This window comes from Neolamprologus brichardi, chromosome 20, assembly GCF_056152115.1.
Source record: "Neolamprologus brichardi isolate AB-2024 chromosome 20, ASM5615211v1, whole genome shotgun sequence".
NCBI lineage: Eukaryota > Metazoa > Chordata > Actinopteri > Cichliformes > Cichlidae > Neolamprologus > Neolamprologus brichardi.
Genome location: NC_142123.1, coordinates 32,507,720 through 32,528,848, shown reverse-complemented (window position 1 = coordinate 32,528,848; position 21,129 = coordinate 32,507,720). Strand labels below are relative to the sequence as shown.

The 21,129-nt window shown below is 40.3% G+C and overlaps 1 protein-coding gene across 3 annotated transcripts in view; it reads left to right on the top strand.

The window, feature by feature from the left end:
- The window catches only part of plxna3 (plexin A3), a 157,530-nt gene that overhangs the window by 70,226 nt on the left and 66,175 nt on the right, over window positions 1-21,129 (top strand). For all 3 annotated transcript variants that reach the window (XM_087833900.1, XM_087833902.1, XM_087833901.1), the window contains exon 7: window positions 18,788-18,928. In XM_087833900.1, coding sequence (XP_087690026.1) covers window positions 18,788-18,928 — 141 coding nt within the window. The remainder of the gene's footprint in view (window positions 1-18,787; window positions 18,929-21,129) is intronic.

Below are 21,129 nucleotides of genomic sequence, written 5' to 3'. Positions count from 1 at the left end.
GAAAGACCCACTTTCCTCATGGTAACTGATTATTATATAAATCAGTGGGCAGCTGGAACATTAACTTTAGAAATGCAACTGGCATATACCGCTCACAGTCTGCTCATTTCAGGCTCTATATTTATGTCCTGGAACTCCACTAGAGTAGCCCTGCATGATTCACAGCTTACAAGAAAAAGTTTAAGCCCCCCAATTCCCCAGCCATTTAACTTTAAGCGCATCCTCCCTAAAAGGCTACTGTCTTCTGCTTGTCAGACAGCGGGAAGCCTACCAAAGGGCTGCACCCTGTGTTTGTGAGCTGCTCTGCTTATATTTGGTGGGGATGCTGTGTCTGTAATAGATAAATATATAATGTTTGAAACAAGCAGAGAGAAATAAAACAGAAACATCAGAAAGAGTCAGAGTAGTCCAAACCCCGGGCTCTAATGACAGTGTTTTATATGACTTGTCGACAGTAGATAGATAGATATGAAATGTAATCTCAATGATTTAATGTAAATTGAATTTAAATTTTTATTTCAGTCAACAACAACAACAACAGATTATAATTTTACATAAAAGTACTCAAACAGTAACCGAAAAAGGAATAGGCTGAAGCCTTGTGGCTTATACTTATCCTCTCCCTTACCCCCATAGAAATAATCAAATCCTTAACCAAGAAAAAAAATAGCATTGATAAATAAGTTGTATAACAGTTTGAAAAGAAATCAATGATAAATCAAGAAATTAAATCAACACAAAAACTTTTTAACAAACCAAATTTCTGTAACCTTGTATAATACTAATTTTTAAAATCTTTCTGAAGAATGACAAAGAAAAACACATCTTCAGTTCATCATTAAGTCCAACTCCCAAAACTGACACACATCTATACTTAACATTGGTTCTCACTTTAGGCATTTCAAACGTATAAGACCCCCTCAAATCATATTTTCCATCTCTTAGTTGAAACATTTTTAATCACACGATATATCATTTGTAACGTTTTAGGATATATAATGTCCATGAATTTTAACATAGATAATGACAAACATTCACTGTAAACAAAGATTTAAACATCCACATTTAAATAATTTACAACATGAACAAAGAGCCTCATAAAAACGAGTTTTGTTTCAATAATACGTTATATTGTTACACACCTGCTCTACAGATCACAGTGTGAGGGATACAAACGCACAAAATCATCACCTGTACAGTGATTATATGCTGTGAGTCAAAGACTTTGTCAAGATGTAGAAATAATTTCTTTATACTTTACAGAGGAGTAGTGCTGTTATCTCTGAAAGCTGTTCAGTAGGCTACAATGAAACCTTTACCAACACTGCTTATGTTTTTATATCAGGGAAAAATGTTTTATATGATATATATCATATAGTTGATGTTATTAAACTAACATTTAAATGTTTATCTATCTTTGTGATAGTTAAGGTGACTTTTTATATAGATCAACATGTTTAAAGTAATAATAATGTAATTTATTATGGTGCTGTAAGGAGTACAGAGAATAGGGGCAGTTTCTATGCTAAAATGTAAACCTTTAATGGTTTGGATTTATTATGTTGTCATGTGTCAATCTTCTTCACTCCTGTTGGTTATCGTTTGAGTTGTACCCTTCCAAACTGAGATTATTTTCATTCTGTATCACTTTTATGATGCTAACAGTAATTTTATGTCATAAAATCACAGAATTACAGTCTTTGAGACCCTTTAGCATGCTAGCTTTCATAGAGATTGGCTTTTAGTATTGTTAGCACACCATGTTAGGCTGCTTTATCCTTTCTGAAGTCACAGAGTGAAAAGACCCATAAAGTATATACACATCAGCGCTATGCTGGAAATTCAGTGTTATTAGTTTTTCACTTTTCCTTTCCTTCTGTGTAGAGATGTAGCTATAATTTTTTATAGGTTATAACTGCAAAACTAGTGTTGTTAGCTTACTGTAATTAGTTTAAGCTATTTTGTAGCTGTGCAAGTTGGAGGAGACAGCGGTCCACTAAAAGCAGCTGGTGTTTGTGTCTGCTTTCTGAGGAGGGAAAAAAACCTGTTGATGGCATGTGCCCACATGCTAATTAGATGCTATATTTTTACACATATGGAGTCCATTTGTAGGAATAAATCACCACATGTCAGTGTGAAATTTGACCTGTTTTTGACTGTTTTTTGCTATAATGTGAAAACACGTGGGCCTGTTTGGGAGCCCATATTATAGCAAAAACCAGCCATTAAAAGTATCAAAATTGGCCCCTTTTAAGGTTTTAAAGTGGATTTATGTCCATTTACTCATGACAGACATTAGAGATATTTGTTTAGTTAAATTAGTTCCATTAAAAGTTGTTGAAGCATCAGTTAGCTGGGCCTATTTTTAACGGACTCGTGGACGTACTGATACTTCAGATAATACTGTGATACCAAAGAAAACTTCAAGTTTTTTTCCTCTTATTTCTATGTAGATTTATGGAGGTGTGTTCTGGAGAGATGTCAGAGATAATTATAGCCCCGGAAGCCGTTTGCCACGCTGAATCTAAAAATATATGTTTCGTGTGTGAGATTGAGCTGCGACTCTGAGAGGGGGGAGGATTTCTGACTCAGATCCGCTTTGAGCAGGTCTCTGCTTTGATTTGTAAGCTCCACAGACAGAACAGAGCCTCCGCTGAATGTCATGTATGTTGCCGAGTTTTTCGGTCAATTTACTTGCATTTACAGCAGCTTAATCTCGCCTAAAAGGGACACAAAACCCAGCGCGTGAGACATTTCTGTAGGCGACAGGGCGGAGGTGGAGGGTCTTTGTCTCGTAATCCGTCCTTGTAAGTGTGTCGGCTGTTAGGTGTGTCGCGGCGCTAACGGGTTTGAACCTGACACAGAGCACAGTAATGATTTACTTTGTTTACCTAACTGTTTGACCCCCCGCCCCCTCCCCTCCCGAGTGTGAGTGTGTGTGTGTGTGTGTGTGCGTATGTTTAAGGCAGTATCCAGGCCTTTTTCCTGCGCCATGTGTGTTTCTTGTAATTATTTAATGCAGTGACTTGCAACACTGTCTCTTTTTTCCCCTGTTGTAGCTGCCATAGTAATAAATGCAGGTGTTTAGGAGGCACCTCTAAACACCTGGGACCGCTTTGGGTGTGTGTGCGTGTTCTTACACATGTGTCTTTGTGAGGACTGCATTTATTTATAGACCTTGTGAGGACATTTGTGAAAAGTGAGGACATTTTTGCTAAACAGACCCATAAATTGTGGATTAATTTTGTGACTTTGTGTCCTCGCAGGCTGATAAATGAATCACTGATAAATAAATTTTATGAAAAAAAAAAACCCTACACAGTTTATCACAGCTGTGTGTGTGTGCGCCTCACCTTGGGGAATGACTTCATCTCTACCTCGCTTTTCTTTTTATCTCTCTGCCTTCATGACTGTCCTCCTCACCCCTCCTCTCTCTCTCTCTCACTTTTGTGCCCCCCCCCCCCCCCCCCCCTCATGTTATTGACTGTGTTTTAGAGCAAAATCCATAAAGTTTGTCCCAAAGGGCACGTTTTAGTGTGACGTCACGAACAGACACAGTAAACCAGTGTGTGTGGTCTGAGTGAAAAAAGCCTGTGAGTTATTCTTTGTGTGTGTGTGTGTGTGTGTGTGTGCTGCCCCACCCAGGCTAAATCTGAGCGTGGTTAGACTCCTGAAGCATATTTTGACACGCTGTACAGTATCAGTCACTTTGTTTGAATCTCATTATCTCACAGTCTGGGGACCCGGGTTTCTTTTGGGGACAAAAAGTCCTGAAAAGGAAAGCTTTGAGTTGGAAGCCTTGGTTTCATGTTGGGAAGGTCTCTGTAGTGATGGAAACGCAGCTCTCTCTATCTGTGTTTGTGTGACCTTTGATGTTGCAGCTAGCAAAGCAAGTCATTAATTAACGTCTTTCCTAATTGGAGGAAAATGAATAAGTAATATTAATGTGTTGGTTTGATGTTTCCACTGAAACAGTTTCCTTATGTTTCATCACCCTGAATCCATGGACAGACATATTTAGCTCAGTCTTACCTGAATCCATACTAACAAGCTCTGGGTCTCGTCAGAGTGAACAGCTAACATCTTTCATTACCGCAGAGACATCCATGAACCAAACTGGTGTCCTCCCAGTGTAATCTAGGGATAGTAACTGATCTATACAGGCATTTTAGCCTGGTATGTGGTGGCTGACTCCAAAAAGAGTCGGCCACTGCAGATTCCCATGTTAAATATTCAGTTTTACATCATAAAAAACATTTACAGCTCCACACAAAATAAACCATTGGCCTAATCAACAATTTTTCCCTTCATAATCACTCTGAGATTTTTTTTTTAATAACTCATCCACCTGGATAATTGCATTAGGAGTGTTGGATCTTTGACCGACATATCCCAATTAGCTTCAATGGCCTCAGCCATTACTCTGAATCATGAAACTAGGACGACGGCTTCACTGTGAGAGTGCCGTTGGAGTCTTTTAGAGCATTTTATCTGAATATATTACAGCTTGCTGGTGAACACACCATCCGAAAAACATCATCGTTCCCTTTTGCTGAGTTAAATTCTCGTAACAAGTCTGCTAATCATCTAATTCCCTGTCATATAATCCTGTGCAATTGTGCATGTATAGTTTGTGCATGCTGCTAGCTAAGTTTATTAGTGAAAAATGAACACTCCACTTGTTCATGAAATAATGCTTTTGGTTTGAATAAACCAGCACTGCAGTAGCCAAAATGCTGAACCTCAACATGCATCGTAGTAGTAGTAGTATCCAGCCGGCTACCATCAGTCCAACAAACAATAATTGCAGATATATTTGGATAACTTGTTACTGAATACTGACAGTGGTCTTTGTGCAGAGGGCCATCAGAGACTTAAAAACAAAAACAAAACTAAGCTCCTTTACGGTTGCAGTTTTAATTTAAATCATGTGATTTTCAAAGTAAATTTTGACTGGGATGGTCTTTATGTTTATTCCTCATTAATATTAAGAGGCTACAGCCGGAAAATACAACAATTCTGGTTCCTCATAAAGTGTGAACTGGATAAGATCTTCACCACTGACACTGAATGCAATCCACTGTGTATGCTACTTGGAGTGGCAAACGACAAAATTAGGGGGACGTTTGGAAAGCAGCTCTACGCACTGTTAACATTCTGTGCAAGGAAATGTGTCCTCTTGTGATCACGGACACGGCCCCATCTAAGACTCAATGGCATCAGACGGTATTGGAATATGTGTCACTAGATTTCCTCACATGCAAGCATAGTAGGGACAAAAAGTTTCATAAAATATGGGACCCATTTATGGCGTATGTCGGTTTGGATATTTCTGCTATTTTCTCACGGGCCTTGGTATAATGCAAGCAGATCACTGCTGTTTTACATATATGTGTTGTTAATTGTATCTCATAATCAAAATGTCTGGATTTTCCACTTATTTCTTTGTATTCATGAGCCGGGTTGCCTGTCTCTTTGTTTTGTTTTGTCTGTTTTGTTTCGTTCTGCTATGTTGTTGTTTTTTTATTTTTGTTTGTTCTTTTTGTTGTTGTTGTTTTGGTTATTTGTTTGTTTGTTTAATTTTGGTGTCAGTGTAAAGTTTAAAACTCAATAAACACACAATTAAAAAAAAGAAAAAAGAGGCTACAGCCTATGAATACAGCTTATTAAATTATAACTTACACTGTCTCTCAGATAAAAGATGAATGAAGCTACATGCAGAATAAAATGTTGGACAGTATTCTACGTTGTTTAAAACATATTTCTTTTCGTTGCTTTCAGATTTAGCTGTTATTCATCATTTGTATTAATAAGTGTTTGATGTAAACATCTAATTGTTGGTTTTTGGTAGAAATGTTGTCAAAGTTTTAAAAGAACCGGAGAGTGAAAGTGACACTTTTATCCGTCTGTGATAAAGCAAACTGAGCTGATAACACACGCAGTCCGAACGGACAGCAGCAAATACTGCGTCCATGTGAACAAGCAGACGATTACTGCTGAGCAAACACAGACGCTCAGCTGGATGATGGACAGATGCACAGCAGCAGGTGGATGGCACAAGCTGAACATTTGTCTTTGTGAGGACCGCTGTGAGTTTTAGACGTTGTGAGGACGCGTTGTCCTTCGTCTGAGACCTTGGGCTTTGACATCCAGTGTTGTTTAGAGGGAAAATGTGAAACTCTGGTGCAGAAATTCTGACCTAGATTAATTTATTTGTGGACATGAGAGAGAAATGAGAGCTAAATCAGTACATATACAATCAGGATTTTCTTTTGATTGCTTGTTTTAAATGGATAAATATTTACAGCAGCGTCTAAAGAAGTAGATATTATCAGAAAATGTCTTGTCGAGTTTTGTTGCAAGACCAAAAAGAGATAAATCCCAGTGGAGGATCCTATTACTTTTTATTTGTCATCAATAAATAGGAAACCAGAGCTGTGCAAATACTTAAAGACTTTTGGTTTGGATTTTTTCCCAGCATAAAGTAAAAAGAGTTTTTATTTTCATATCTGCAAACTGACTACTTTTGGCTTTGGGGAGGCTTTTTTAAAATTTTTGGAGCATATTTAGTGTTTGACTGGACTCCAGGTCGGGGACCAGAGAATGTCTGATGTTAGCGGTCCTCACAAAGATGTATGCAGTCAGTTTCTTTGATGTGTCGTTTACATTCCTGTGCGATCTGCTCTGCGTCACACAGAGACGCAAACTCGCTAAACTCTAAACACTCTGCAGCTCTGCAGCTCTGTCCTGTGTCTTTATCTGTAAAACATACCTGATACATTGGAAGATTTCCAAATCCGGTTCAGATTTGTCCTCGATGAAGTTAACAGAACATCTTGATGCATGCTCAGTCATCCAGGTAAGTCAATCCCAAACGGTTGATTCTGTTCATCTGGACGTAGCGGAAAATGTTTCGTCATTCATCAAAGTGACTTCTTCGGTCTCAGCTGACCGCAGTACATTTGCATCATGACTGAAACCAGCACCACTGAAGCCTACTTGTGCAAATGTACTGTTTATAAGTTTGGGGAAACCTGCAGTCAGCTGAGACTGAAGAAGTCACCTGGATGAATGACGAAACATTTTCCGCTACGTCCAGATGAACGGAATCAACCTTTTGGGAAGTTAACTGAAATTAGACTTGGATGACTTGATGATCAATACATGTTAACTGGAGGCTTTGACTTGAATTGTTCACTATGACAGATAAAGTAAGTTGCATGCAGAAGAAAGACTTAATGGAGATGATTAGCCAAGTTCCATTTTAGTTGTGGACACACAACCGAGGTAAATTAGCAGATTTGTTTTTAGTTATTCTTTCTCTGTAGGGGTCTGAGGTGATTACATCAAGAGATTTAGTTCTGAGGTTTTTGTATTATGTATGGATTTTTGTACTCTCAGGGTTAGATGTTGTCACATGACCGATACCACTTCTGGTTTGGATTTGGACACTTTAGAATTAGAATAGAATAGAATTCAACTTTATTGTCATTGCACATGCACAGGTACAGGGCAACGAAATGCAGTTTGCATCCATCCAGAAGTGCTTTAGTGATATAGATATATTACAATATATATTAGCAATAATATAGATATGTAAGTATGTTACAGAAATGGGTCTATTATGGTATGTTATAATGTACACGGTATGAAGTATGTTATGAATATTCTATAACTATAAGTATGTACAGCTATGTACAGGATATAAATATGAAATAAAAAAATATACAGAAATCTGAGATATACTTTGGACTCGGCATGAAGCACCTGTGTGTTTACCAACCTGCTGTTAAATATTCAGTATGTTTTAGCAGGTTTTTAGGATAAAATGGAAAATGCACACTGCAGAAACTCAAAATCTTACCAAGTATATTTGTCTTATTTTTAAGTGTAATGTCATTACACTTAAAATAAGACACATTCAGCTGCAGAGTAACATTTCAGTGAGATACAGGAGCTTGTTTTTAGACGGTGCATCTTGCATCTTGGAGACTTTTCACTTGTTCCATGTAGTGCAGCGTACGTTTGACTTAAAGCAGTCACTGCCTCTCCTGTGGCCTACAGTCCTGTAGGTCATCAGTCAGCTGTTACATAAACATTTAGTCAGAAATGATCAAACTTTGTTTTAGGTGTAGAGATATCTCAAAAGCAAAGTTCATATATATACTTTTCCTGAGTTGAAGTTACTTGGTAGTAACAGACAAAACGAGCTGCGTATACAACAAACAGTTGGACGTTAAATTGTCAGATATCCAGTGGCAGTCCTGACTCGGATCCTTCCCCCCGCTGCTGCTCCTCACTCCCACCCCCTTTTCTTTTTTTTGCATCATCTCTTTCTCTCCTTGCTACCAGCTGCCCTACATATTGAAGGATAGATATCGTTGCATCACCACAGGCAACAGAAAAAATATCACACACACTGCAGAAAAACACGGTGCGCACACACATGCCGTCATACCGTGCACGCGCGCACAGAGGTGGATTAATTATTATTCGGTTGCCAGGGAGATGATGGAAGAATGAGCAAATCTGTCAGCTCCCCAAAGAGACTGAAGACTCTTCACACTTCATCCTCTCTCTCTCTGTTTATTTCATTCTTCCACTCAATCCAGGAGACGTGCGGGTGGGGGAGGGGATATACGCGGGTATATCATCTATTATAGCATGTGTAATTGTTACCATGGCAAAGATAATGCAGGCTTAAAGGGGAGAGCGCTTCTGGGCCCTCACGGGTTTGTTGCTGTGCTAGTTTCCATCATTTCTTGAACAACGAGTCGATTAAAACTAACAGTCGGTGACTAGTTGTTGTTTTCAAGCTCTGCAGAAAAGTAAAGATATAGGAGCGATAAATCAGATGATGTTTAAAGATGATGTTGGTTGAAATACAAACTGTGATCTGTGTGAGAGGCAGACAGAGCTGAGTTTAACCTGCAGTGGAAGCTTTGACTTGACTTTTTCTAATAAGATGATAAACTGAGCCGAGTCCAAACCTTAAACTTTGTACTTGAACGTTAACCTAACGTTCCCTCTGCATGCACCGTTAATCACCTATAATCTCAGGCAAATTAAAAACTACTACACCTATTAGGACTGTTCCCCCCGGACACTCTGGGATTCGTTCTATATTTTTAACAGCTGCTAAGGTTGATTAACGCTTTGGTGCACGAGTGTTCGGACCCTACACTCGTCGTTACTTGGATCTGAAATCTTCTCGTCTTTGGTTCGGCCTGTCAGCTCTTTTCCGTCTGGCTTTCGTCACCCCACACCTTCCCGTTGCTTCGTTGATCCGGGTTTGCAGCTGGGAACCACCTTCCAGTCACCTTCTCATATGTGGTGTAGCTTTGAGAGCTCAGTGAGGAAAACTCGTCATGCAGCGGTGATAGCAAACTGTTACAGAGCATAATAATAGCATCTGCTGTGAACAGATAAACAGCACTAGCATGTGGTGCTAGTTTCCATCATTGTAAAAATGATGGAAATGTAAAAATCCACTGAACTTCCAAACGATCTTATAAATAACTTCCATCAGAAATGTGCTAATTTAAGTCTTCTGTGCATTAGCTGCAGCTAATTTTGTTGCTTACTGAGGAAATATGAGTTTAAGACTCACAGAAAAAAAATAATCCTGTGTGTGTGTGTGTGTGTGTGTGTGTGTGCGCCTGAGGGCTTAAAACCATCAGTTGGAGGTCTTACTATTATTTGCTGTGTGTGTGCGTGCGTGTGTGTGTTTGTGTGTGTTGGGGGATGGGGGAGGAACTAATAAGCTTAAGTGCCTCCCCTCTGCCTGTTTCACCCTTCGCTGCTCTTCCTCCTCCTCTTCCTCCCTCAGGGCGCGATGGCTGACTGAACAATGTTTAGTGTCCGTCTGAAGGAGCTAAATGGATACGATGGCCCTCCTTCACACACTCGCGCTGTCTCCTCCTCTTGTCTGATCTCAGGTCAGAAGAAGGAGGCGACAACATGATTATTTTCCATCTGAAATGGAGTTTCAATACTTTTCGTGGTAATTCGCACACCGGCTGGATGGCGTGATCGGCCCCACGCGGGCTAAAGAGACACTTTGATGGTCCTAAAACTCTGCTATCTTGTTGGAGGTGCTAACGAGCAGCTTAATTGTTTTCTGACAGAATTCACAGAGGAATAATAAAGATGCCACCGTTCTTTCTCATTTTAGTGCTGGTGTTTTTCCACGCTGTAATGGGCAGTAACTCCAGTCAGGCTTAAATCGACAGATTTCCAATAGAAGTTCTGACTGGTTTAAAAAAGTAAATAGCCTCCATAGAACAGAAAGGCCTTTCTGAGTGTTATATTAGAAGATTGTTCAAATGTAATATGTATAATATATGTTCCTGTTGAGGATGTCATATTATTCCCAGATTAGATTTTAGGAAAATCACTGAACAGAGTATTCATACTATAGATGAGGTCAAATGATTAGAAGAAATTAGAAGAATTAAAAAAGCAGCTCCACATGCAGATCATCCATCTTCTTCAGGGTCGCGGGGGGCTGGAGCCTATCCCAGCTGTCTGAGGGCAGGAGGCGCGGTACACCCTGGACAGGACGCCAGGCTGTAGCAGGGTTAACATAGAGACAGACAGCCATTCACACCTGTGGGCAGTTTAGAGTTACATATTAACCTAACCCCACTAAGTGCATGCAGGAGTACCCGCAGAGAACCCGTGTAAACACCGGGAGTACATGCAAACTTCACACAGATGGTGGATTTGAACTCAGGACCTTTTTGCTGTGGAGCAACAGCACTAACCTCTGTGCTGCCCTACATGCAAATCAGTCTGAGGTAAATCAGGAGATCGGTCTTGGATGTCTCTTACTTCACAAAGTAAATATAGCCTGAATCAAGCCACAGACGTTAAACTAGACCCTAAACTCAGACTATTTCTAAGAGGAGTTTAATTTGCAGAATTTGTACCAATAATATAGAAAATGATCTAATTTTCCAACTTTACGGAGAGACACGGACACTTTGTGTGACGGCCGAACGGCAGAAACTGTTTCCGACGCAGCAGTCCGGTCTAAGCGAGCAAACTCAACGCTGAAGCGCTCTGTTATCTGGTGCTTCGGTTTCAAAGCAGAGCTTGAGCAAAACATGATTTTCAAATTTGTCCACATTAGTGAGAACACGGGCTGAAAGGAGAGTCTGCAGCAGAGAAGCAGCAGCAGCTGAAGGAAACTTGAGCGTAGCATGCTAACAGACCTGCTGCATGTTCTTGTGTGTCTGTGTGTGCGCGCTGTAGGGAAAGTAGTGCAGGTGTTGAGTTTCAGGGTGCTATAATGTGTTTGTGAATGAAAGAGAGAGGCAGACAGATTGAATGAGAGCTGAATGAGTCTGTTAACAGACACTAATGAGTCTGACAGAACGAGGCTGCCTTTAGAAAGGCGCTGAATTCAAGGCCTCTACCAAAATAAAACACACATGGCAGAAAGGTGACACATCAAGAGAAGGAAAAATGTTTGTGTTTTTAACGAAGCGAAAGAAATGCCACGAGTGTCTGTGAAGAGGAAAACTCAACGCTGGTCTGTGCAGGTTTAACTTTTTTCTTTTTCTTTTTAATACAAGACAGATAAATACTTTATTCATCACGACTCCAGCGAGATTTCATATTACCAACACGAGTTAATTTAGTGTTTTTTTGCATGATTTTAAATCTTACATCAAAAAGTTTCTGCAAAACTGGGTCAAAGGATGATCAAATGATCGACAATTAAAAAAAAATAAGAATGAAACAACGTCAGGGTTAAAGCTGCACTAACACAAACAATACAACACCACAACAAACTCCCTCATCTGACTCAGAAACAGCATCAAACTGAGCTGCAGACACACAATCACAGGAATAACACATCTACATGTTTCTACAGGAGCCCTGAGAACTGCCAGTCCATGTTTAAAGCTTTAAATCCATAAACAGCACTAACTTTACTGACGCTCAGTGCGATCTAAACTGTTTCTGAGAGTTTAAAAAATAGTTGACAAAGTTATTTTTACTACTTATGTGCTTAGTTACACACAGAGAGACACACAAAATTCCCATTGTGGTCATTAAACTCTAGAAATGTTGCCGTGATGACCGAGATGATATAAAAAGATGAACGTAGCCACCACGATGTCACTCTGTGCAAAAACAAGCTGCATCTATAAACAGCATGGCTGAAACCCACACACACACACACACACACACACACACACACACACACACACATCCTGACTAATTATGCTGAGTTACAGACACATAAAATACTAGAATTTCACTCACTAAAAGCGGAGCTTCTTGGATGGCCTGTTTCATAAAGCAGATCATAATCTTAGATAATACATGAAAACGTGTCTCAGGAGCCACAAACACGGTAAAAAGTTACAGTTTAATGTTACCAGGATACCAGCTGCCACGCCCCCGACTCACGTGACTCGTGAAAGATAAATAATCCAAGGGACACAAAACACTTTGTGTACCAGGCTGTAAACATGTTTATTTCTGCTGCAAAGTTCAACATTTTAACATGAGAACCTATTGGGACTGAGGCAGCCTCAAGTGGCCGTCCGAGGAACTGGTTTTATTTTGTTGTGTTCATCCACAAAACCTTAAAGGCCCTGAATGTATTGTTGGGGACCGCTGGATGGAAGCTGATTCTGACATATAGTCAATGCTATCAGCCTTTAAATTAGAGCCATGATGTTGGGGGCGATCGTGGCTCAAGAGTTGGGCGTTCGTCTTGTAATCGGAAGGTTGCCGGTTCGAGCCCCGGCTCCGACAGTCTCGGTTGTTGTGACACTTCACTCGTTGCCTACTGGTGGTGGTCAGAGGGCCCGGTGGCGCCAGTGTCCGGCAGCCTCGCCTCTGTCAGTGCGCCCCAGGGTGGCTGTGGCTACAATGTAGCTGCCATCACCAGTGTGCAAATGGGTGGATGATTGTGTATAGTGTAAAGCGCTTTGGGGTCCTTAGGACCAAGTGAAGCGCTTTACAAATACAGACCATTTACCATTTGGTGGGAGGATGCAGTCAAAAGTTGATCTGCTGCTGATAACACTCTTTTAAAAATGAACTAAAAAAAAGTGCACATAGGAATAAAGCTGTCATCATACTGTCAGCTTTCACTGGAAGCTCTATCTCACATATAGCAATAGAGTTGATCTACAAACCTCCAGAAACATAAATACACACAGTACACACACACAGGACGCAGTAATAATAATTGTTTTTAAATGATGATTGTAAAACAAATGAATAGCTCTGTGGAAACAGTTAACATGAAGTCAACAAACTTCCAAGAGAAACTTTTGTAATATCTAAATAAACAGGAAAAAATTAAATCGTATGATTTTAAAATGAAGTTCTGTCATGAATTTATAAAAGCTTTGTGTCGTCCTGTGTGTTTGTGTGTGCAGCTGTAAATGCACACAGCCGGTATTATCAGTAATAGAGTCGGTTTATCGCAGATGAACCGGCAGCTTTACTCGGTCTCCCTCCCTCACCATCGGGCTGGACCACACGTTTAATACTTATTTCACACACTGACACACACACACACACACACACACACACACACACTGACACACACACACGGAGGTATTGCATTACAACGGAATTTCAGGCAGCTGGCTCCAGGCCGTGTGTGTGTGTGTGTGTGTGTGTGTGTGTGTGTGTGTGTGTGTTTGGTATCTGGTTTCCACCAGTCGCTGACCAACTAAGCAGAATAAACAGTGAAAATGAAAAATTGTGTGCGTTTAACAAACTGAAGCGGCAGCGAGTGGCATCAGAGACACCAGGAGGACGAGCACACGAGGGTTTAATCAGCATATTTTCTAATGGAAGAAACAAAATGCAGAGTGAGAAACGTCCTGACTCGGATTGTGTTGGTTAATAATTCACTGGCTGCAGACAGGCTTGCAGAAGGATGTGAAATCAGCAGCTTTTCTGTGGCAGTTCTGACTTGGATGTTTTTCCTTCTTTTCCGTACAGGCTGGAGTTTCAGTGTCGTAGTTTCCAAAAATCAGGATGGCTCGAACTGCGTTTCAGCCACAAAGACAAACAGAACCCAATCACACTGCAGTGATTAAACGGTGATCAGCGTCTGTTAAATAAGAAAGTTTCCAGTGGGAGTTGTGAATTAGAGGAAAAGAAAAGCAGAGAAGAAAGAAGAAAATGATTTCTTGTGGAAATTCTGACTGTGAGTTGTTTAGAGGACGGTCCTGTTTGCATTTCCTTAAATTAAACATGGACAAACGGTCCTTTAGAGAAACGGAAAGAAATCCCTAAAAGTCCATTTTCCCATTTCTGCCTCATGTTGTTTTTTATGAAAGAGTGAAACACAAAGACAGTCGAACACTTTAGTGTCTGTTAGTTCTGCCAGTTTCCCTCGAGAGTTTGATAGCACTGGAAAACCTGATGGATTAATTAGTACATTTCTAATGGAAGTTCTGATTTACGTTCTCAGACATCTTTTTGTTCGATTGCTTTAAATCAGCGAGTTTTGAATTGGAGAAGCTTTGTGCTGAAGAAAGCTTTGATGGCAGCTTAAGTTCTGACTAAAGTGGAAAGTTTAGACATTCATCGAGTCAAAAGGGCTCGAAGACAAACGTGAGTTGGACTGAGCTTTAACCTCCACATATGTGGACATCACATTTTGGGTTATTTAGACCAAAATACAACATTTTGCTCTACAACGCCCTGATATCCACTTATGAGGACGTTATACTCCCACTGTTCTATCGAAATTTACAACACGTCCTCATATGTGGCTCTCATTTTTCTCAGAAACAAAAATCAGGTAAAAAAAAATCAGGTAATTCTTTGTTTTTACATTCTTCAGGTCCCAATCAGCCCAAATAGCAAAGAGAAAATAAAAATGCGTCACATGAAAGAGTTCAAGTCTTAGGAGGTTAATAAGACTCCAAAAGTTGATTCTGTTCATCTGGACGTAGCGTTTTGTGGGAGAAACGTTTCGTCATCATCCAGGTGACTTCTTCAGTCTCAGCTGGCTGCAGGTTTCAATCTTATAAACAGGACATTTGCATAATGACTGAAACCAGCCCACTGAAGGAACAATGGGCTGTGAGGTCAGTTCCTTAATCATAATTGTGCAAATTCTCATGACCATTGATCAACAACCACTGACCAAAACCCAGACTTTTGACTGAAGAAGTCACCTGGATGAGTGACGAAACGTTTCTCCCAGAAAACGCTACGTCCAGATGACCAGAATCAACTTTTGGAGATTTATTTTCCTGGATGATTGAGAATGCATCAGGACGAGGTTAATAAGAAAGTTTGCAGTGCAAAGATTCACAGCTGGAGTTTGAAATCTGCAGTTTTCTGACCTAAATTCCCACAAAAACAAGAGTTTGGATCATTAAAAAAGAGTTGATGAGCGTTACATAAGCAATGTTTAATAGAAGTTTTGAACTGGATAAGCTTTGTGCAGCAGAAAGCTTTGATGATGGTGAAATCGGCATCTGTCTGTTAGAAGTTCTGACTTCCAGCTTGTCCTGGAAAAAAAATGACACGAGCAAATTTCCAGTGGGAGTCCTGATAGGGATTATGTTACTAAACAGTGTACGCTTTAACAGGAATAAAAGCACTCGACGACAGTTCTGACTTGGACTGATGGGTTTTAATAAAGAAATTACACTTGATACAGAGATTTACAGCTGAAGTTTTAAATCAGCAGTTTTCCAAAAGACGTTCAAGGATGAAACAAACCGACAGCTTGGTTCATTAAAGAAACAGACTTGTTATATCACAGTTTCCTGATTCAGAGTTTTGAATCTTATACACTGAAGATCAACTCGGCGATGGTTAAATTAGTATCTTTTCTAATGGAAGTTGTGACTTGCATCTGAAATCAGGTGGAAACAGCTGCTGCTGGGCGTTAAAGCCGAATCTAATTGGATATGTGATTCAGAGCTCAGCTGGACATTCGAGTTTGTTCTCGTCACATGATCCTGTCGGTTAATGAAACTCGGAAGGAGTGCGTCTGTCAGCGCGCACACACACAAACACACACAAACACACACATGTTCGTTTCCTGAGACTTGCTCAATCCACAAACTTCAGTGAAAGTTAACGATTTATCTTAATGGCACTTTTTCCGTCGAGTCCCCACAACGTGAGTAATGCTCATCGCCGAAGCACACCCCGGGGCAACACAATACGACAGACGGATTGTGTCTCTGGGCGAGAGGTCAAAGGTCAGAGCGAGGCTGCGTGGGTGAGATCGCGACCTCGGGCTGTGCTCAGAACAAAGCAGGTGTTGACGGTTTGAATCCCAGCCGGGAGTCACGAGTCAAAGGTCACTTCCTCTATCGCTCTGTCACCCTGTCGCTCCCCCGTCACGTCTTCTTCTCCTCTTTCTCTGTTTCTCTTTCATCTTCTCCTGTTTACTTCTTTTCTTCCTCATCTTAGTTTTCAGTCTCTCAGATTTCTGATTGCTGCTCGTTGAAGTTGTCGATGTCATGTTTGCTCCAGCTAAGAAAAAGGCAGAATTTTAATGCGATCCTGTTTTGGAAAATGAGGCAAAAATCTGACTTTTGATGTGTTTTGTGGAAAAGGCTGAAAGATTCAGGATGATGTTCGCCTGTCTTGGCACGAGACTGGAAACTGGTGGAAAACAAACTGGTGGCCACATCCCCAGAGACCAGCTCCACCACCACCTCTGATTCCTGCGGCGAGCTCAGCCACAAAAGTCCCATTTTGGAATTTGCTGTTTTTTGTTAGTTTCTTGTTTTCTGGTAAAAACTCACCTGAGAAAATGAAATTCAAAGATTTCTCTGAAACAGGTCGGTGTTTGTGTGGAATGTGGAAATTCATTTTTCTATAGATTACACCTTTAAATTGAATTTTACAGCGTGTGTGTGTGTGTGTGTGAGTGTGTGTGTGTGTGTGAGAGAGAGAAATTTGTGTTAGGTTTCTGTCTGCTGCAGTGTCCTACTTTAACGTCTCCTCCCTCACTCTGCTATGAGTGTGTCTGTCTGTGTGTGTGTGTGTGTGTGAGAGAGAAAATCGGTGTGTTTCTGTAAAACAGGATTGTGCAAGTGTGTATTTGGTTGTGAGTCAGACCTGCTGCCTGTGTGTGTGTGTGTGTGTGTGTGTGTGTGTGTGTCAGCTCTAATTAAGCTCGGCCTCTTAACGAGCAGACAGCTAATTAACACACTAAGAGAAGCACACACATTTGTCCTTCATCACACGCTCTGGTTTCTTCATCGTTTTTGTTGCTATCTTTCTTCTTTCCTTCTTTATTCCCTACCTTTGCACCCTTAAATCCTTATGTCTTCCTTTTTTGTGTGGTTCACTCTTTATTTAACTTCCCTGCCTCCTCGTTCATTTCCTTGAATCTTTCCACTTACTTCCTGTTTTCATTCCTTTTCTTTTCTCTATATTTTTGTGTTTTCCTTCACTTGTTCCCTTCCTTCCTTCGTTCCTGTTTTATTTCCCTTTCTTTCTCCTCACTTCCTTTCCTTACCTTGAACTCCCCTCAGATCTTATTTCTCTTCCGTTCTGTGATTTTTAATTGTCGCTTTTGTAATTTTCCATTTTCTTTCTCTTTTTCTCTCATCTAATTTTTTCCCCTTCTCATTTTCTCCTTTTTTTTTATCCCCGTTTCCTCCCCCTCTCTCTTTCCCCTCTCCCACTTTTACCCCCCTCTTCCTCCTCTTCCTCTGTGGTGTTTTTCTGGGTCAGACAGAGGGAGGGAGGCGGGAAGGTTTGGGGAGATTTGGGGAATCTTATTTTAGTCGCTCCACATTTTCGAGCAGTGTGTTTGTCTCCTCATCAGCCCTCTGCTGTATTTAACTTTACATGCTCACCATCACCATCATCTTCATCTTCATCATCATCATCATCTCTATTCAGTGAAATCTAATCCCATTATTCGCTTTTATATCTGTAAAATGGTGGCTTTTTTTTTTTTTTACATGGTGCTATGAAACAGTTCAACACTTTGCATTAAGTGTGAGGCACCCTCACAGTTGCCGGGCAGATTTCTGTGGATATTCAAAGTCACCAGAGCATGAAGCCCAATGAAAAAAAATCTTTCTGCATTTGAATCTGTGAATTTCCAGTTGAAGTTCTAAACAAAAGGAAAAATATATAAAATAAAAAGACAGATTTTTATTTCACGCGTCTGGTATGTGGAAAATATTTGGAACTGATGAAATTTCTAGCTGAAGTTTAGCTTTAGATTATAGATTTTCCAATAAATTATAGAAATAATATTTATTTAAAGGAAAAAATGATTAAATTAGGTTTTTAATTGATGTTGTTTTGGATTTAAAAGGATCTCCACTTTAATTCTGTAATTAAGAGTTAACTCAGATTTTGAGTGGACGTTCTGACTTCATTGTTCTCGTTAAAAAAACTGTGTCTCTGCTACAAAATAGCACAGAAGGTAAATCATTAGATTCATTGTTGGATTTTCAATAGAAAGACTTGTGGGTGTTAAACTGGCGGGTTTTCAAAGCGAGTCTGACTTTTTATAAATGAAGAAAATCATCTTTGTATGGAAGACCTAATTAAAAGTTAAATTAGCGTATTTCAAATGGAGGCTCTGGTTTTTCACTAGATAAAGAAAAGACAAATTTTCTGCATATTAAAAATCTCTGTGTTAATGGAGGAGATCCTTACGGAGGGTTTGACTTAATTTTCTTTGGAAATTGAAAATAAAAGTTTCCGTTTGCTCCTTCCTGAGTGATTTTCCAGTTTGTTAGCGTTTCTTGTTGTTTTTACAGGTCGATGTTTTTAATGATCGTCATTCCTTTTGTGTTCGTTTCAGATCCGCGTGGATGGGATCCCGCCGCCAGCTGAGAACGCTTTGCTGTATGAGACAGTGACTGTGGTGGAGGGGAAGCCGATTCTGAGAGACATGGTGTTCAGTCCTGACCATCAGTACATCTACCTGCTCAGTGACAGACAGGTAAATACACCTGCCGAGCTCTTACACGATCAGTCAGAGAAACGGTCACGAGACTCTTCTCCGTTCGTTTGTCCCTTTTATTTCTTCTTTGAATTTTACAGCCCAAAACACACAAAGCTGGCGTGATGGTGACACACCATCGGCTCGTTTGGGTCACCGTGAACATTTCATGTTAAATGTTTAAACAGAGATTTCGTTGTGACGCTCTGACATGATTAATGTTTTTTTATGGGTTAATCTAAGAATTTGATCAGCAGATTTATAACTGACCTGCATTTTAACTGATAAGGAAATCAAAAAGTTCTTAGATTCTCCCTGATTCAGAAAAATAAAATCCTGCACAGAAGAACGGGCACGATCTGATATCCTCGTGTTGGTGTTGTTCCCAGATCATCATACTAAAGGTTGTTCCAGGATCAACATTGCAAGTGACCAGTCAGAATGTTGTGATGTCATACTTTTGCGACTTCGGGAAAAACCGGCGTAAAACAAAAAACTGTACTTAAGCTGCGAGAAACCGCCTTTGTCCGCCGATCAACGGACCCTAACCCTGACCCTAACCCTAACCCTTTAATAAACGCTAAGCAGAATTGATATTGTCCTTGCAACATTGGAATTTCATAAATGCACGAATGGGTTGGTGTGCAAAAGAATAACGTCACAATAATGTGATTGGTCACTTGCAATGTTGAACCTGGAACAACATTTTCATGATGATCTGGGAACAACACCAACACGACGATATCAGATCATCCGAAGAACGACGTCTGAGGGTTAAATTAGCAGATCTGTAATAAAAGTTCTGCTGGACAGAACTGTGAAGATTTCCAGTAAATGATTTTAGTGAACTTTTACTCACCCAGAGAAATTTATCCTTGGTAAATGGTAAATGGACTATATTTATATAGCGCTTTACTAGTCCCTAAGGACCCCAAAGCGCTTTACACATCCAGTCATCCACCCATTCACACACTGGTGATGGCAGCTACATTGTAGCCACAGCCACCCTGGGGCGCACTGACAAGAGGCGAGGCTGCCGGACACTGGCGCCACCGGGCCCTCTGACCACCACCAGTAGACAATGGGTGAAGTATCTTGCCCAAGGACACAATGACCGAGACTGTCCAAGCCAGGGCTCAAACCAGCAACCTTCCGATTACAAGGCGAACTCCCAACTCTTGAGCCACGATCGCCCTAATTATCCTTGTATAATAGAATGATAAAATGAAAATAACAAGCTAGATCAGAACATTTCCAACTGCATTAAGACTTTTAATCATTTAGTTATCTTCTAATCAATCATGAAAACAAAGAAAAGCTTGATATAGATGAGATGAGGAAAAGCAAATCTGTGTTAATGGAACTAAATCAGCAGATTTCCAGAGGAAGTTCTGATAAATATAAAAAATAAAATGCTCTACAGAAGAAGGCATTTTGTTTAATGTTCAATCATCAGAAGTTCTGCATCGAGGTTTTCAGTAGCCAATGAAGAGAAAGAAAAGGTCTGTACACAATAAAGACTCATCAGTTGGTTTTTAGTTGGTCAATAAGGGATCCGGTCATTAATTGAGGGGGAAACATGTTCTATATAGAAGAAAGCTTCTGAGGGTAAAACCAGCAGATTCCTAATGGAAGCTTTCCAGCAGCTAATGAAAAGCAGGAAAAGTTCTGCACAGAACTCCTGAGGATTAAATGGGCAGATTTCCAACGGACTATTTGGCTTCAATTTCTTGTAATGCAACTTCTAGTGTAGGTTTTTCAAAAGTTGCAGAGAACAAAGTCCTGCGCAGAAGAAAGCCTTATGAGCTTTATATCAGCGCATTCCCAATGCAAGTTCTGCATCAGGGCTTCCAGCAGCCGATTCTGCACCGAGGAGAATCTGCACATTTCTGTCTTTTTGATAAGAAAATGAGCCCAAAAAATACACAGCAGGTCAGTTTATCAGAGGAACTGCAGTCATTTACAGGGGTGTGTGTGTGTGTGTGTGTGTGTGTGTGTGTGTGTGTGTGTGTGTGTGTGTGTGTGTGTGTGGTTGCCAGAAAGAGAAATATGAATTGTGTTGTTTTAACATCTGCAGACAGGAAGCTGAGAATATGAATATCGCTCAGCTGGCGCCACCACACACACAGTGTTTCTGAGGGTGTGTGTGTGTGTGTGTGTGTCCCATGTTAAAACTCTCATTGTACCACTGAGAGGAAGCA